At 44.0% G+C, this 18870-nt stretch overlaps 1 protein-coding gene across 1 annotated transcript; it reads left to right on the top strand.

Moving 5' to 3' along the window:
* Positions 1-12966: 12966 nt before the first annotated feature.
* Positions 12967-16190, top strand: DRD5 (dopamine receptor D5). Its single transcript, XM_077280146.1, has one exon. It carries the CDS (start codon positions 13747-13749, stop codon positions 15052-15054), a length of 1308 nt encoding a protein of 435 aa, XP_077136261.1. The 5' UTR covers positions 12967-13746; the 3' UTR covers positions 15055-16190.
* The last annotated feature ends 2680 nt before the right edge of the window (positions 16191-18870 follow it).

Here is an 18870-nt window from a genome sequence, read left to right on the forward strand (position 1 = left end):
ACAGCTCAACATGGGCCTCAATTTATTAAAGCTGGCATTGCGCACATTAAGGCTGTGTGCCAACGATGAGTTTTTGGCTTTGTGTATTTTCTCTGCGTCAAAAATGTAGCGTCTTCCATTTCCAGCAAAGTGGACTTGCATGAAGAAAATTCGTGGGTAAAAAATGCACATGTGTTTTTAGTGTGTTCCCGCAGACCACAGCTTGAGAGTAGCAGAGAGGGTGCGGATACTCCCTAACTAGTAACATCCAGTCACAAAATTATTCCGAAATGTGTTGGAGGACCTGCACAGCACAATGTCCTGAGAAAAGATCCTACAGAATGATTATGTTATGGGGAATACGAGTATTTTTGAAAACAGACAGACATGTCAGGAGGGGTGACAGATCCTCTTTAAATGTCGTATCTGGATGTAGTAACGCAGCTCAGACGTCTTGGTCTAAGCAGTGAGTGACCTTTCTCTACAATGGTGGACGTCACTCTGCGTCTTCTATATTGGCAGTGACAATGCAGCTCCGGTTCTGTAGGTCTCCCAGATCTTCACTCTCATAAAGAAGATTGTTAGACAATGAGTGACAGTAGTAACACCGCTATCAGACAATAGCATTCGCTTCTCTGGGGTTAGATATCATAGGATTCATGTTTCACTAAAGCACTGACCATGGATTTTACCAATTTCCATTATGGGATCTTCAGGTCAATTAATCAAACACGTGATTCTGGTACAGAGGATGTATTCATGAAAACACTGATGTTATCTGTGATGTATGAAAGGTACGAACAAGAAACTGTGAAATAGACTCAGACAGTGAATCCAATTGTGTTACTATTGTCAGGGAATGTACTCATGCAGTGTGCGTGTGTCTGCAAAACAATGCAAAGAATGGGAGGCTAAATCTGTCCTACACCTATTTTATGGCTGTATGGCTATATAAACAGGGCAAATTTATGTAAAATGAGAACTGGCCATGGAGGTGTGTGAGGCGCCCCCACCGCCGCAGGGCCGAGGGGTACCCGGTACCGGGCCTCTGAGTCTCTGTTCTGGGGTTGTCACGGTGGCTAGACCCGGTCCGTGACCCTGCCTGCACGGGGATGTCCAGTGAATGAGTGGTGAATGGTGGTGTAGTCGTGAAGTGCCGGACGCAGTAAATAACGAGGACACCAGGTTGCAGTCTCTTTACCTCTTTACTGAAGATCTCTGGGTCCTCAGTCCGGAATACGGTCAACCAGGCTGCGCAAGTCCGGCCGGTCCAATGGCACCTCCAGAGTTCCCTTTGCAGGTGGAAATCTGTGCCTTCCTACCAGCGCTATGTGTTGTGGTCCTCCCCTGCTGTGCTTACGGGATAGTCCCCACAACTGTTGTGTCTGTTTCTCGTGTTCCCTCACAACTCGATTAGATGATGTTCTGCTAATCCACCGTCCCTTCCTGATGTTACGGTTGGGACGCACCCGTATGATGGGTAGGCTCGGAGCTCTTCCGGGACCCTAGAGTCGTCCCTCTCCACAGGTTGCCCCCTATGTCTTCTTAGGTGATTTAGGTGAGACAGCCCGCCTATGACTGACTGGCCTGCCGTTGGTTTGAAGTATTGCTTGGAGCTAGATATATAAATACTTCCTCGGTGTTCCGGCCGCCGGCTGTGCGCCTCAGTAGGATGTTGCCTCGGTCTTACAGCACGACTCCTACTGGTAATCTCCTTGTTGCTTTGATCTCGTTTCTCACTCAGCACAATATATCTCGCTTCTGATCCTTTCTTAGGGCACCGCCGCTATGCTGAGCAGGCACGGTCCCGTAACGTTCTTCCTCGTTGCCAGGCCTCTGTCAGGATCCCACCCCTGACAGGGACCCTACCGAATCTTCCCCCTACAACACCCCCTGCCACAAGATGTTGCCTGGTTCCAACCCAGTCAGCTTTCTCTCTAACTTCCTGCCTGACCCCGTTTTACCCACAAGGTGAGGAGTGGCCTAATGAATAGAACCCTTAGCTCCCCCTGGAGGCCCGCTTGTGAAATGTATTGGTGTATGTGATACCTGGTCAGATGAACCCCTTCAGTGCCATCAGATGTACCATAGCCCCCCTTAGCGGCAGAGCATCAGTACTGCAACGACCAGGACTCTGGGGCGCTGCATGTGCGGCATATGTTTTACAGTATATGGCTTGTGACCATCACTGATCACAATGTTAATCGTAAAGCATTGTCAGTGGCATAGTATGGGGAACCACAAAGGCTCAGGGTTGCAAAACTTCTACTTATTATTCATTTTATTCCTCCTCCTTCCTCCCTCTTTCCTCCTTCTTCCTCCTCTTCCTCCTCTCTCCCTGTTCTTCTTCTTCTTCCTCCTCTTTCTTCTCTCTCCTCATTCTTCATCCTCCTCTTTCTTCTGTGCTTCCTGATTCTTCCTTCTTTCTTCTCTTTCTTCCTCCTCTTTCTTTCCTGCTTCTTGCACTTTTTCCTCTTTCTTCTATCTATCTATCTATCTATCTATCTATCTATCTATCTATCTCCTCCTTCTTCCTCTCTCTTCTCTCCCTCCTTCTTTTCCTGTTCCTCCTCTTTCTTTTCTCTCTCCTCCTTCTTCCTATTCCTCTTTCTTTTCTCTCTCCCCCTTCTTCCTGTTCCTCCTCTTTCTTTACTCTCTCCTCCTTCTTCCTATTATTTCTCTTTCTTCTCTCTTCCTTCTTCTTCCTCCTCCTTCTTATCTCTCTCTCCTTCTTCCTCCTCTTTCTTCTCTCTCTCTTCCTCCTCTTTCTTCTCTCTCCTGCTTCTTCCTATTCCTCCTCTTTCTTTTCTCTCTCCTCCTTCTTCCTGTTCCTCCTCTTTCTTTACTCTCTCCTCCTTCTTGCTATTATTTCTCTTTCTCTCTCTTCCTTCTTCTTCCTCCTCCTTCTTCTCTCTCTTCTACCTCTTTCTTCTCTCTCCTCCTCTTCATCCTCTTCTTTCTTCTGTGTCTCCCGATTCTTCCTCTCCCTTCTCTTTCTTCCTCCTCTTTCTTTCCTCCTTCTTGCTCTTGTTCCTCTTTCTTCTATCTATCTCCTCCTTCTTCTTCCTCTCCTCTCCCACCTTCTTTTCCTATTCCTCCTTTCTTTTCTCTCTCCTCCTTCTTCCTATTCCTCCTCTTTCTTTTCTCTCTCTCCTCCTTCCTATTCTCTCTTTCTTCTCTCTCTTCTCTTCACTCTCTCTCCTTCTTTTTCTTGCTCCTCTTTATTCTTTCTCCTCCTTCTTCTTCCTCTTTCTTTTCTCTACCCTCCTTCTTCCTATCCTTCCGCTTCCTCCTCTTCTCCCACTAATTATTGTTTACCCCACGAAGAGTCATTGTTGAAGGTGAAGACATTAAAGTCCATGCCCTGGACTTCTGACTGGGTGACGCAGATCTTCAGGTGAGCACTAAGTTGAACTGTATCGATGTTAACATAACACTGATAAAGTTGGATCTCACGCCAAAACGGGCTCCTGTCTGGTAGATGGTAGGATGATGTTGCCCTATAGTCTGGAAGACATCCACATCCCACTGCCGGTGGTGCAATGACATCACTGCATTGCGTCGCCTGGGTTCACCTGCTCTCCGTGTAGGGAAGAAGTGAACTTGGTCTCTTGGATTTGGTGAGTATAAACCTTTTTTTTAGGTGTTGGTGGGGGGCAGGAGTGGTAAAAGGTGGCATAATTATTTTCGGAATAGATACTCAGGGGTCATTATTACCTTTTAAGGGGGCACTAAGGGACATTAATAATTTCTAAAAGGGGCATTCAGAGGTGATATATTTTCTTTGCTTTTGTTCAGGGAATGGAGTTTGCCAAACCGAAATTCTACATGAACATTTAATAGTGAATAATATATTTAAATTATGATTATTTTTGTTAATTAACCACCGAACGATGGAGAGGGAAGAGGCTGAATGGGTCAAAATGTTGTGAGATGCCCACCACAAAGTTGCTCTGTATAATGAAAGAGCAGCCAATATCTTGAAAACCATTCATGGTTTTAGGTATGGGGTACGAATGGGTGGAGACCATGATGCCAGAAAATATGGGGGAAGGGGACTTATTAATGGCTCTGGTTCAGTATTCTGCCATGAAAGAGTTGCAAATCTAGGCGCATGCCATCTTTGTTTCTAGTTTTTCTGCCAAGAAAAATGGGATTCAGAGAGTTCTCTGACAGAGCCATTGAGCATCCTTTGAGGCACCATTGGACCTTTTTTTCCCAATAGTGTCCATCTATTGCTTTATTGTGTCTGCCATGAAAAACAACAACTTTCTTTTTACTCAAAAATACCACCCTAAGTCCTTGATAATTTCGCTCCATTGTGCCTGGCACCTAAAACTTTACCTGTCATGATCTCCATGGCCAGTGAACTAGCATAAGCCTCAATAGGAACAAGCTCTTGGAAGATGTAACTATACTGACCATGAACTAAACCTACCGCATCATCTAGAAGTAGCCAGGTAGCATGTCCTACTTTTTATCCCTATATGCCCAGCGCCGGCCGGAGAACTAAATAATGCTAGCAGAGGGAAATATAAGACCTGACTCACCTCTAGAGAAATGCCCAAAAAGGAGACAGAGGCCCCCCACATATATTGGCGGTGATATGAGATGAAACAACAAACGCAGCAGGAAAATAGTTTTAGCAAATTTGAGGTCCGCTTTCTAGATAGCAGAAGACAGAAAGCATACTTTCATGGTCAGTAGAAAACCCTAACAAAACACATCCAGAAATTACTTTAGGACTCTGGCATTAACTCATAATACCAGAGTGGCAATTCCTGATCAACAAGAGCTTTCCAGACACAGTAACGAAACTGCAGCTGTGAACTGGAACCAAAATACAAAAACAAAACATGGACGAATGTCCAACTTATCTAGTAGATGTCTGGGAGCAGGAACAAGCACAGAGAGGCTTCTGATAACATTGTTGACCGGCAAGCATCTAACAGAGAAGCCAGGTTATATAGCGACACCCAGATCTAATCAGAACAGGTGAACAGGGAAGATGATGTCACAAGTTCAATTCCACCAGTAGCCACCGGGGGAGCCCAGAATCCAAATTCACAACAGTACCCCCCCCTCAAGGAGGGGGCACCGAACCCTCACCAGAACCACCAGGGCGATCAGGATGGGCCCTATGAAAGGCACGAACCAGATCAGAGGCATGAACATCAGATGCAGTGACCCAAGAATTATCCTCCTGGCCGTATCCGCACCAAATTATACGCCCCACGGAGATCAATCTTAGAGAACCACTTGGCCCCCTTTATGCGAGCAAACAAATCAGTCAGCAACGGCAATGGGTATTGATATTTAACCGTGATTTTATTCAAAAGCCGATAATCAATACATGGTCTCAAAGAGCCGTCTTTTTTTGACACAAAGAAAAAACCGGCTCCTAAGGGAGATGACGATGGACGAATATGTCCCTTTTCCAAGGACTCCTTTATATATTCTCGCATAGCAGTATGTTCAGGCACAGACAGATTAAATAAGCGACCCTTTGGGTATTTACTACCCGGAATTAAATCTATAGCACAATCGCACTCACGGTGCGGAGGTAGTGAACCCAGCTTGGGTTCTTCAAAGACGTCACGATAATCAGACAGGAACTCAGGGATTTCAGAGGGAATAGATGATGAAATGGACACCAAAGGTACGTCCCCATGAGTCCCCTTACATCCCCAGCTCAACACAGACATAGCTCTCCAGTCAAGGACTGGGTTGTGAGACTGCAGCCATGGCAATCCCAGCACCAAATCATCATGTAGATTATACAGCACCAGAAAACGAATAGTCTCCTGGTGATCCGGATTAATACACATAGTCACTTGTGTCCAGTATTGTGGTTTATTATTAGCCAATGGGGTGGAGTCAATCCCCTTCAGAGGAATAAGAGTCTCCAAAGGCTCTAAATCATACCCACAACGATTGGCAAAGGACCAATCCATAAGACTCAAAGCGGCGCCAGAGTCGATATAGGCGTCCGTAGTAATAGATGACAAAGAGCAAATCAGGGTCACAGACAAAATAAATTTAGACTGTAAAGTGCCAATGGGAACGGATTTATCAAGCTTTTTAGTACGCTTAAAGCATGCTGATATAACATGAGTAGAATCCCCACAATAGAAACACAACCCATTTTTCCGTCTAAAATTCTGCCGCTCGCTTCTGGACAGAATTCTATCACACTGCATGTTTTCTGGCGTCTTCTCAGTGGACACCGCCAGATGGTGCACTGGTTTGCGCTCCCGCAGACGCCTATCGATCTGAATGGCCATTGTCATGGACTCATTCAGACTTGCAGGCACAGGGAACCCCACCATAACATCCTTAATGGCATCAGAAAGACCCTCTCTGAAAGTAGCCGCCAAGGCACACTCATTCCACTGAGTAAGCACAGACCATTTACGGAATTTTTGGCAGTAAATTTCAGCTTCATCTTGCCCCTGCGATAGGGACATCAAAGTTTTTTCTGCCTGAAGTTCCAAATGAGGTTCCTCATACAGCAAGCCCAAGGCCAGAAAAAACGCATCCACATTGCGCAACGCAGGATCCCCTGGTGCCAATGCAAAAGCCCAATCTTGAGGGTCGCCGCGGAGCAAGGAAATCACAATCCCAACCTGCTGTGCAGGGTCTCTAGCAGAACGAGATTTCAGGGACAAAAATAACTTACAATTATTTCTAAAATTCTGAAAGCTAGATCTATTCCCTGAGAAGAATTCCGGCAAAGGAATTCTCGGCTCTGATACCGGAGCATGAACAACAAAATCCTGCAAACTTTGCACTTTCGTGGCGAGATTATTCAAACCTGCAGTTACACTCTGTAGATCCATTATAGACAGGTGAACATAGAGCCATTCAAAGATTAGAAGGAGAGAGAAAAAAAAGAAAGACTGCAGCATAGACAGACTGGCAAGTGATCCAATTAAGAGCACACTAACTACTAGAGAAAAAAAAAAAAAAAAAAAAAAAATTTTCAGCAGACTTCTTATTTCACTCCTTTCTCAGCCAAGGATTTTAACCCTTTAGTGGTCCGGTCAAACTGTCATGATCTCCATGGCCAGTGAACTAGCATAAGCCTCAATAGGAACAAGCTCTTGGAAGATGTAACTATACTGACCATGAACTAAACCTACCGCATCATCTAGAAGTAGCCAGGTAGCATGTCCTACTTTTTATCCCTATATGCCCAGCGCCGGCCGGAGAACTAAATAATGCTAGCAGAGGGAAATATAAGACCTGACTCACCTCTAGAGAAATGCCCAAAAAGGAGACAGAGGCCCCCCACATATATTGGCGGTGATATGAGATGAAACAACAAACGCAGCAGGAAAATAGTTTTAGCAAATTTGAGGTCCGCTTTCTAGATAGCAGAAGACAGAAAGCATACTTTCATGGTCAGTAGAAAACCCTAACAAAACACATCCAGAAATTACTTTAGGACTCTGGCATTAACTCATAATACCAGAGTGGCAATTCCTGATCAACAAGAGCTTTCCAGACACAGTAACGAAACTGCAGCTGTGAACTGGAACCAAAATACAAAAACAAAACATGGACGAATGTCCAACTTATCTAGTAGATGTCTGGGAGCAGGAACAAGCACAGAGAGGCTTCTGATAACATTGTTGACCGGCAAGCATCTAACAGAGAAGCCAGGTTATATAGCGACACCCAGATCTAATCAGAACAGGTGAACAGGGAAGATGATGTCACAAGTTCAATTCCACCAGTAGCCACCGGGGGAGCCCAGAATCCAAATTCACAACATTTACCCTATCAACAACTTACAATAGCAAAAAAAGGGAGTAGGATTTCTTAGGAGGTGGTTGGCTCAACAGCAGAAAATGTATTTTAATTTATGCCGGAAATTGGTTTAAATTGAAGTACAAATTGATATCTGCTTCCAAGGATTTTAATTTTTTTTATTTGGAAATCCAAAGACGTGCCAAATTATTAAGTGGTGTGTGTGCACCTCTTATAAAGTTAGGGGCATCATACTCCAGCTTAATTAACTTTAAGACTTTAATCTATAATTAAAATCTAAGTAAATCTTCTCTTCTCTGCCTACAGGTGATAATAAGTCCAGTGCTGCATATGAAGTACTATATAAAGAACCATAATTGACAAGAGAACAAGACCATCAGGATATGATGAGAATACGAGTTCTGCCACTATAATAACTTGCTGACTGCTCCTGTAAAGACGTACAGTGTATTGTGTGAGAAAAATAAAATGTCCCATATTGGCAAGCTGTTATACAGCATAAAATGGTATAATAGATAAGACTACTACAGAGAAGATGGAGTTACATCTGCAGTTACTGCAGTGCATATGGTACAATAATATGATTGATGGTCAGGGGTTATTATAGCATCCATGTGCAGGTTCTCAACACCCATTTAATAGGGTTATCTGGGATTATTTTTTTTTCTTGCTTATGGACAAAGAAAATTACAGGCAGGTAGTTGCAAACTACATGCTTGTTGTACCCGAAGCCGATCTCTGCCGGCTCAGAGCGGTCATGGATCGCTCCTCTGGCTTCCAGGGACATCACATCAACAGAGCAGCAGCTTCGATTCCTCCGTGCTCTGTTTGTGGGGTGCGACTGCCTATGTTATGATGATTGACAGCCAGCTGCTAGCTGCATAACTATGGGAAGCCAACTGTCAATCAGCATGACATCAGCAGTGATGCAACGTTGAAGAAGAGGTAGAGCTGCTCTGTTGATCTGAAACAGCAAAATTGCCAGCAGGACCGGTCTGTGTCAAGTGCATGATATGTATGCAACAGTCCGGCCTCGCACAATTCATTTTCATTGAGCGAGGCATGTCTAGTCGGCATGTGACCACATGTATGCAAATCTATACTTGCGGTTTTGTGACCTCCCACTCTCACCACCGGCACCAAAGAATCCTGACAGCATGCAGTGTGCACTGTAAGAAATTCGGAAGCCTGCAGACTCATCACAAAAAATGACTACAGACTCATCACAAAACTTGGAAAACCCTTAACTTGTCAGACAGTATAACACTTTATTAACATATCCATGTATCGCGTAATCTTACAAGTTATTGATTGTTACATCACCAGAACCACCAGCAGTACAGAAATACATCACTAGAACACCCATTAGTACAGAAACACAGCATCTAAACCCTCATCAGTACAGGAATACATCCCAAGAACCCCCATCAGTACATGAATACACTGCCAGGTTCACCATCAGTACATGAATACAAAACTAAGACCACCATCAGTACATGAATACACTGCCAGGTTCACCATCAGTACATGAATACAAAACTAAGACCACCATCAGTACATGAATACACTGCCAGGTTCACCATCAGTACATGAATACAAAACTAAGACCACCATCAGTACATAGTACATCGATTTTAATGTCAGGTCATGCGCATATACATTTTTATCATATAAATCTACAACTTCCAATAAGTCATTAACAATGGTAAGGAGATACTGGGAGTTGTTGCTATCAATCATCATCAAACTGCGGACCACACAGAAACCACAGTACTGATGAGAATTAGTCAGTATCACAAATAAACATTTACATCCAGGTACCTTAAAGATGACGTGGTCTCTGATTGGAGTTGTTATCTTTCTTCTTCGCCTAACTGCCTTTTCCTTGCTGTACTGGGCCTCATCTTCACACTATCCTCTCACACAGTGACCCCCTGTGCCCAGTCTCTAAACTGTGCTACCTCATCACACTCCCCTCCTCGACATACTGTCCCCTCTTTGCTTTGGCATCACACTGTCTCCTCATGCTGCCCACTCTCCAAACTGCCCCCCACACTACCCAGTCTCTATTCTGTACTTCCTAACATTTTTCTCATCCCATACTGTCTCCTCTCAGTATTTCTCTCAATAGTCTCCTGACACATCCTCCTGCTCCCCATACAGTTTTTGCACTCATCCCCCTCGCTCCTAAGTGTCACACTCAGCTCCTCCCTCACTCCTCATGCTGTGTCTGCATGTATTCCTCCCCTCGCTCCCCATACAGTGTCCTCAAATTTACCCCCTTGTTACCCATACTGTCCTCAAATTTATCCCCTCCCCATACTGTGTCTGCATACACTCCCCTCGTTCAACATGCTGTGTACACACCCATCCCACTCCCTCACTCCCCATACTGTGTCCGGACCCATCCCCCTTGCTCCCCATACTGTGTCATCACCCATCCCCCTTCACTCCTCATACTGTGTACACATGCATTACCCCCTTATTCCCCATACTGTGTCCTCAAATTTACCCCTTTGTTCCCCATGCAGTCCTCAAATTTCTTTACCCTCACTTTCCATACTGTGTCTGCACCCATTCCCCCCTCATTACCTGTACTGTGGCTGCACCCTTCCCCCCTTTCTTCCCATACGGTGTCCTCAATTTTCCCCTCTCACTCCCCATACTGTCTGCGTACACTCCCCCCTCTTTCCCCATACTGTGTTCCTGACCATCTGTCCCCTTACTGTGTCCTCACCCATCCCCCCTTGCTCCCAATATTGTATGCTCAAATTTTTGCTCCCCATACTGTGTCCACATACACTCTTCCCCTTGCTCCCCATACTGTGTCCACATGCATTCCTGCCACCCTCTCTCCTTATTCTTTGTAGTTAAATTTATTCCCCCTTCCCCTAATTACAATAAATTATTGGTGTCAGCTCCATTGAAGCATTTACTACATCAAACTTCCGATGCCTACACAACGCTGAGGAGTGATGTCAGCAGTGTGAAAGACGCAAGTACAGTTGAACACTGGGAGCTTGCTGTCTGCACATTCTCTGAACTGGCTTTCGACTTGACAGCCGCTCAGAGAATGGCCAACTGCCTCTATTCCTGGGGGGGTGCTAAGTGCAGTTACCAGGTAGTCACCTCAGGCCACCATAGTAAGCGGCCCAAGGGCGACTCCCTGCTGGATGCACCCTGGGCAAATGCCAATCCTGCCCCTTTAAATATGTCCTTGATGAATACATTTGGTTTTCCTGAATTGTACCCTATGCAAAAATGCTAAGGCATGCTGGGACTTACTGTTCTATCACAGGGTTACCAACTGTACAGAAATTCCTGGACAGTCCATAAAACTAGGGCACTTTTGTCTTCTGTCTGATTTTTTTTTAAGCTGGAGAAACCTACATACGTTATAAAGACTGATCATTTTACAGTTATCAGTGAATGTAGAGAATGTCTTGGTATTATAATTACCAGCTATACACATTTATCTCTTACAGTCTTAATGGTTCATCCCTGCACTGACGCCTTGCGGAATGCTTCTTCTCTGAAGAGATCCACTACTGAGTAAAATGACTTTGCTTTCTAGTCTCATACTGACATATAAAGCATATTACAGCAACTATTATATAGGTAACTGAAGCTTAAACTATAGTATTATGTAGCTGGGACTTACAGTTCTACCTTCTATCCAGAAATACAATCTATAATAGTTAGTGATGAGCGAGCATGCTGGGATAAGGAACCGAGTGTCTTCGGCGTGATCGAAAAATATGTTTGAGTCCCCGCGGCTGCATGTCTCGCCGCTGTTCGACAGCCACAACACATGCAGGGATTACCTAACAAACGAGCACATTTGCTCATCACTAATAATAATGTATTTCTTTCTCTAAGAATATAGTCACACGCCTATATTTTGTCTCATCCGAGAAAATCGCTCCGATTATGCTAATCACACTCTGATCGGAGCTTGATCAGAGTGTGATCATAGCGTGCTCCGATTTTTCATGGATGTGGAGAAGGTGGAAATAAAAACTTCCCCATCTTCTTCATTCTGTCAGTCTGTGAAAATCGGACTGCACTCAGATGTCATCTGAGTGCAGTCCGATTTTTTTCCACTGATTTGCATGGCTGAGTGTGATCCGATAATCGGATGCATCTCGTGCGTGCTGACATTTTTTCTTCAGACAGACTCGGTCCCAGTTGAAAAATGTATATCCCCATAGGCTAACATTGGTCTAAGTGCTATCCAGTGTTTTGTAGGATCGCCCTCGGACTGAATGAGCCCAAAGTCGATGCTACATAATATCTGAATAATAAATGTGTGTCTAATATCTAGACAAATAGGGACATGCCGGGGCTTATACTAGTGATTGTAATAACATAACATTTATTTTACTACCTGCAGCACCATGTAATAGCTGATAAGTGTAAGGCTATGTGCACACGATGCGGATTTAGTGCGGATCTGCAGCGGATTTTTCCGCGCAGAAACGCTGCAGATCCGCACTGTAATTTACAGTACAATGCAAATCAATGGGAAAAAAAGAAAAAGCTGTGCTAACGGTGCAGAAAAATCCATGCGGAAACGCTGCGGATTTAAAAGAAGTGCATGTCACTTCTTTTGTGCGGATGGATCTGCAGCGTTTCTGCACCCCTCCATTATAGAAATCCGCATTGGGAAAAACCGCAGAAAATCCGCACAAAATCCGCATCAATTCCAAATAAAAACCGCAGAAAATCCGCAGAAAATCCGCGGCAAATCTGCACCTGCGGTTTCTGCCAGGAGATTCCGCACCCCATTCCGCAACGTGTGCACATAGCCTGAATGTAATCTCTATAAATCAGATGCTAATATGCAGTGCTGGGACTTATAGTTCCCCCACCACAACTGCATGTACAGAAACTAAGGTGCTATATAGGTATTACAGTCATGCTGTCTTATAAAGCAGACCGTATAAAAACTGCAGGATGTGAATGTGGCTATACACCGAGCCCAAGACACCGGGGTACATAGGTATCACTGTATGGGTACAATATGCAATCATTGCTGCCATTCATATATAGATTTTCTTTGCCTTTTTTTCTGTGCAGATGAAATGTTTTACTGGTGCTATTGAAGTGGGAGATACTAGTGATCCTGATAGGTTCAGAAGGTTTTAGGTCATAGGCGGCAGAAAATAGCCACACAACAGTCATATAACCTGTGTACAAAGAGGGTGTTGAGTCATAAATGGCCAGGGAGCACAATAATAATGTGTTTGCCATAGATAAGCTTTATGTGCGACACAATAATGCCATTACTACATAAAACCTGGATAAAAAAAAGAAATGACTGATGGAGACACTTTGATATGAGGCAGAAATAGAAGCAGCGTTGGATGTGTGCAGGGGGTGGAGGAGGACAGACACTGCTGGCCCTAAGGCACCAACATGTCCTTCACGTCTCACTTGGGGCTGGAGTGACTGCTAGCAGCATCCTGAGGAATTCATTACCATCCACCAGACCCACCAGGCAGGTGTTCTCATTGTGCCAGTGCCTGCTACACTACAAGGAGAGGGTTAATGATGAGACTGCAGCAGAGGAGATTACAAGGCTTGGATGTATAAAATGTGCTCCACAATGTGCCTGAAATCTGGAGGACTTCTCATGTTGGATGGATATCAGCCAGCCAAGTTTCTAAGAGTCTGAGAGCAGAAGAAGAGAACAAGTCTAAGACAAGACAAGTGGATTGCAAGCTTCTTGGTAATAATGTCTAAGAAGGCTCCAGGATCTGGAAGCTGGTCTGTCTCCAGCTGGGTGGCTTTCTGCAGCTGTGTCCTACAGACAGCTCTTAGCATAGACTGCAAGCTCTCCAGAGAAGAAGACAACGCAGGGGGCTAGAAGAACTGCTCTTACATGGAGGGTACTTGTCCTGCTGCCCATCCTACCAGGGTGGCACTATGGGTTCTTCTATGGTCCCCCAATTTCAGCTTGGAGAGGAGTAACAGAGTGTAAAGTATCCAGAGATGTTAGTGAATAGGAGCCTTTTCCAAGAAGTTCAGCAGAGAAGGGAACTGGTGGCAGGACAAATCATCACAGGGAGTCTTCTGTCCCTACTCATCTTGTGGACCCTTTTCGGTAACATCTTGGTATGTACAGCTGTCATGAGGTTTAGACACTTACGTAACAGAGTCACCAATATTTTCATTGTGTCTCTAGCTGTCTCTGATCTTCTGGTAGCCCTCTTGGTGATGCCTTGGAAAGCTGTAGCAGAAGTTGCAGGTCACTGGCCATTTGGTGAGTTCTGCAACATCTGGGTGGCGTTTGACATCATGTGCTCCACAGCTTCTATCCTCAACCTGTGTGTCATTAGTGTGGACAGATACTGGGCAATCTCCAGCCCCTTTAGGTATGAGAGGAAGATGACCCAGAAGGTGGCATTGCTGATGGTCAGCGCTGCATGGACTTTGTCTGTCTTGATTTCCTTCATACCCGTGCAGCTGAACTGGCACAGAGATAGAAAAGATGCTCCAGACATTCACAACCAGACTGCAGAAAACTGCGATTCCAGCTTGAATAGGACGTATGCAATCTCTTCCTCCCTGATCAGTTTTTACATACCAGTAGCTATTATGATTGTCACCTACACCAGGATCTACAGGATCGCGCAGATCCAGATCAGGAGGATATCCACCTTGGAAAGAGCAGCAGAACATGCCCAAAGCTGCAGGAGCAATCGTATTGACTGCAGATCCCACCATAGTAGCCTGAAAACTTCCATCAAGAAGGAGACAAAAGTTTTAAAAACCCTGTCTGTGATCATGGGGGTATTTGTGTGTTGCTGGTTACCATTTTTTATCTTGAATTGCATGGTTCCTTTCTGTGACAGGCCACCTGGAGACCCCCAAGCTGGACTGCCTTGTGTCAGTGAGACCACATTTGACATTTTTGTCTGGTTTGGTTGGGCTAACTCTTCTTTGAACCCTATCATCTATGCTTTCAATGCTGATTTCCGCAAGGTCTTCTCCAGTCTTCTAGGATGTGGACATTGGTGTTCTACCACCCCTGTCGAAACGGTCAATATCAGCAATGAGTTAATATCCTACAACCAAGATACCATATTCCACAAGGATATTGTGACAGCCTATGTCAATATGATACCCAACGTGGTGGGCTGTATAGATGAAAACGATGAGGCTTTTGACCGCATGTCTCAGATCTCACAAACATCTGCAAACATTGAGGTGGCCACCAGTTCAATGTGTGAGCTGGACTGTGACACTGAGATTTCACTCCATAAAATTAACCCTTCCATGCCCAATGGGTTCCATTAAACCAATGTTTCTCTTGTTGACCGAGTCATGTCTGGTTATAATGATATATTATCATTTGGTGTCATCACTCCTTCCCATACATTTCAAATAAGTAAGTTATCATGACACTATAGTATACCTATATTAAAGTTATGTGAGTGTTTGTTGTGTTTTATATATGGGGACAACATTATTGTTTTATTGCCATGTTTACATTGTTTTAAGCACTTTACTCAGATCCAGGCATATCGTCTCTACAGGTTGGTCACGCTCTCACAAATATTATATTTAATATCATACAGTCATAGTTCATATGGTCTCTACAGGTGGGTCGTGGTAACACACTCTCAGAAATATTATAATATCATACAGTCATAGTTCATATATTATTGGAGGAATTCTTGAAACTGGTGCAGAAGAAAACTATTGCTTTTTTTCTCCTGTACCTTTTCTTTTATGTCCTAGCCTGGACCCGTTGTTTGCCATGAGCATCACATTTTTTAATTAATATAACTGCAACATATAAAAAAAACCATCCAACTGCTCATGATGAACCCCCCCCCCTTGATATATTGTTACTATCTGCCTTGCATTATTATCCCTCCAGATGTCATCAAGCTTCACAATGATTTCAACCCTAACGAGCGGGTTATGTAAGGACCGAATGTTATATAAATGTAAAACCTAAATCAGCTATTGAAAGGGTTAAAGAGGCTCACAATAAGGCATCCACTGCTATAATCACTCATTGCTGCCTGTGAGACTGAGTAATCCTTCTGTAAAGCTGCTCAGTGTTTCTAAAACACATAATACCAAAAAAAAAGCAACTCATGATACAAAGCCCTATATGCTGCTTGTGAGATGTCCACAGTGCCCCCATGTGTGTAGCAGAACATTACCAGCCCCCAGCCCCTGCAAATTAATACATCCCCTCCATTGGTATCTGTAGTGCCCTACCCCAAGAAGGTATTGGTCTCATTGCTTTAAGGAATCAAGTGCTCTTACATGTCAGGATATGGATTCAGACAGAGTTTGTGTTTCTGTGGTTACATTATATTAGTGCATTGTGTAAATATAAAGAATCTATGTATTTATTTACTTCTCTCAAGTGCAGTATTATATCAGTGACTGTAACATTAAATATACATTTTTATGATTTTTTTTTTTACATAATTTACTGTTTATTATAATTATACACACGTGATATAAAAAGGCTGCTTTGAATATTGCATAGGGGTTAATCAGGATTTTTGCAGAACCCAGGCTGTCAATTGAAAGATTGCACAAGATCCAAATGTTTAAAGGGTCCTAAAGGTCTCGTTCCCCACATAATATGACACCGGGGGGCTAGAAATGGTAAGTGGGGCATGTGCAGAATTCATGGTATAGGGGACATGTGCGGCATTTGTGTACTTGATAGTATATACTGCGTTCATGAATATTTGACGATGCTAATGGGGTTGTGATTGATGGGGGCTGCGGTCCGCGTCGGTCTTTTCGGCTCTTGCATTCATTGTGGTTTGTACACAGGGGAATTCTTACACTGAATCAGGGAATAGACTTCATTAAAGAATAGCGGTCACTTGCCATTAATATGTATTTTTTCCCCTGTTGTAAATGACGATGAATCTGGCGATCCTTTTTTTTTTGGTTCCTGCGCCTCTCTGTTCCTGAGATATGACCCTTGTTTCTCTTTTGTAGCCAACTGGGCATGGTCCTCAATAAGCCTCCCATAGAAAATAGTTGATGACCACACCCACTTGACAAAAAAGACTAGAGGACCGTATATCAGGAACAAAAGAAAAATAAAACACCTGATTCAGGAGAACAGCGACATTTAATTTAGATCAGGTAAGAAAAAAATATTTATTTATGACAAGTGACAGGTTCCCTTTAAATGGAAAAATGACCTTTCGGGTAAGTTCACACAGGGCGTTTTTGCTGCTTTTTTATGTTAATTTTCAGCTGCTTTTTACAGCACCAGCAAAGCCTATGAGATTTCAGAAATCTCATGCACACACATTGGGTTTTTGTGTCACCAGGATTTTGTGCTTTGCAGCATTTTTATGACATAGGGCATGTCACTTCTTTCAGCGTTTTTGCTGCGTTTTCCACCCATTGACTTGAATGGATGGTGAAAAAATGCTGCAAATACGCTAGGTTGACTTTTCTTGCAGTGTATTTGCTGCAGAAAAGTTATGGAGAGCCGGATGTGACGTCACACTCGGCTCTGCTACATCTAGATGGCAGGCTGCATGGTGCGTCTATGTATCCTGTCATCCAGCTGAGCGGACCTGAACCCCATTCACTTGAATGGGGGGTCCGACATTACAGTGTTTGACACGCTATCATATGCATGACAGCGCGGCAAACACCACCGGTCAGAGCGCCACGGCTCCCCGCTGTCAGGAGACAGAGTAAGCGCTCAGCTGTGATCGGAGGTGTAAACTCACCTCCGGTCACTGGTGTCAGCTGATGGGACTACTGCTCCCATCATCTGACACCTACAGACACTAATTACAGTGAAAGCAGGATCGGCGGATGGGAGTTTTCATCTGCCGCTTCTGCGCTATAAATAAATAATTTAAAAAAAAACGGCGTGGGTTCCCCCTAATTTTGATAACCAGTCAGACAAAACTCGCAGCTGGGGGCTGCAACCCCCAGCTGTCAGCTTCAGCAAGGCTGGTTATCAAGAACAGAGGGGTCCCCACGCTTTTTTAAAAATTATTTAAATAAATAATTTTAAAAAACGGCGTGGGGTCCCCCCCATTTTTGACAAACAGCCTTGCTAAAGCTCACAGCTGGGGGCTGCTATTCTCAGGCTTATAAGGGGCCATGGATATTGGGCCCCCCCACCCTAAAAACAGCAGCCTGCAGCTGCTCAGAAAAGGCACCTCTAATAGATGTGCCAATTCTGGCGCTTTGCCCAGCTCTTCCCACTTGCCCTGTAGCGTTGGCAAGCGGGGTAATGAGAGGTTAATGTCACCTTGCTATTGTAAGGTGACGTTAAGCCGTCTTAGTAATGGAGAGGCATCAATAAGACGCCTCTCCTTTACTAATCCTATAGTAGATAAAGGGTTAAATAAACACACACACATGAAGAAAAAAGTATTTTAATGAAATAAAACACCACACAGTTTTGATAATATTTTTATTGTTCCGCCATTCCAAAGCGAAGCCCTCGATCTTCTGTAATAAAAATAAAATAAAAAAGCAAAAGTATATTCCCTGATCCGTCGTAGTCCGATATAAGGAGTGTCCCACGCAGTATCTGGGGGAGATAAAGCTTACAACGGGGGGCGATGCTAATGTGACCGCTGCTAATGTGACCGCTGCCGGCTGTAAGCAACTGGGGAATGAAGGAAACGGAGGGGGCGCAGGCTCAGTATCTAGCGGTGACATCACCGAGCCTGCGCCCGCTCACAGCCTGACCGGAGGCAACCTCTGCACCGTGGGAAAATGCTGGGGAAGAGGATCCCGCAGGTAATGTATCTATTCAATCTATCTATCTATCTATCTATCTATCTATCTATCTATCTATCTATCTATCTATCTATCTATTATCTATCTATCTATCTATCTATCTATCTATCTATCTATTCTATCAATTTATCTGTTCATTCTATCTATTCATTCTGTCTATCATTCTATCTATTCTATTAATCTATCTATTCTATTAATTCTGTCTATCTACAGGAAGTTGTTTTTTTCCCTGTGTGCACTCAATTTTATTGTCATGGACAAAGAGAAAAAAAAACCGCATGAAAAAAATGCACCTAAACCAGCGTTTTTGGCGCAGCTTCTTTCCTGCCAAGATAATCAGGTTTTGCTGCAGAA

Source organism: Ranitomeya variabilis, chromosome 1 (genome assembly GCF_051348905.1).
Source record: "Ranitomeya variabilis isolate aRanVar5 chromosome 1, aRanVar5.hap1, whole genome shotgun sequence".
In the NCBI taxonomy this organism is placed as follows: domain Eukaryota; kingdom Metazoa; phylum Chordata; class Amphibia; order Anura; family Dendrobatidae; genus Ranitomeya; species Ranitomeya variabilis.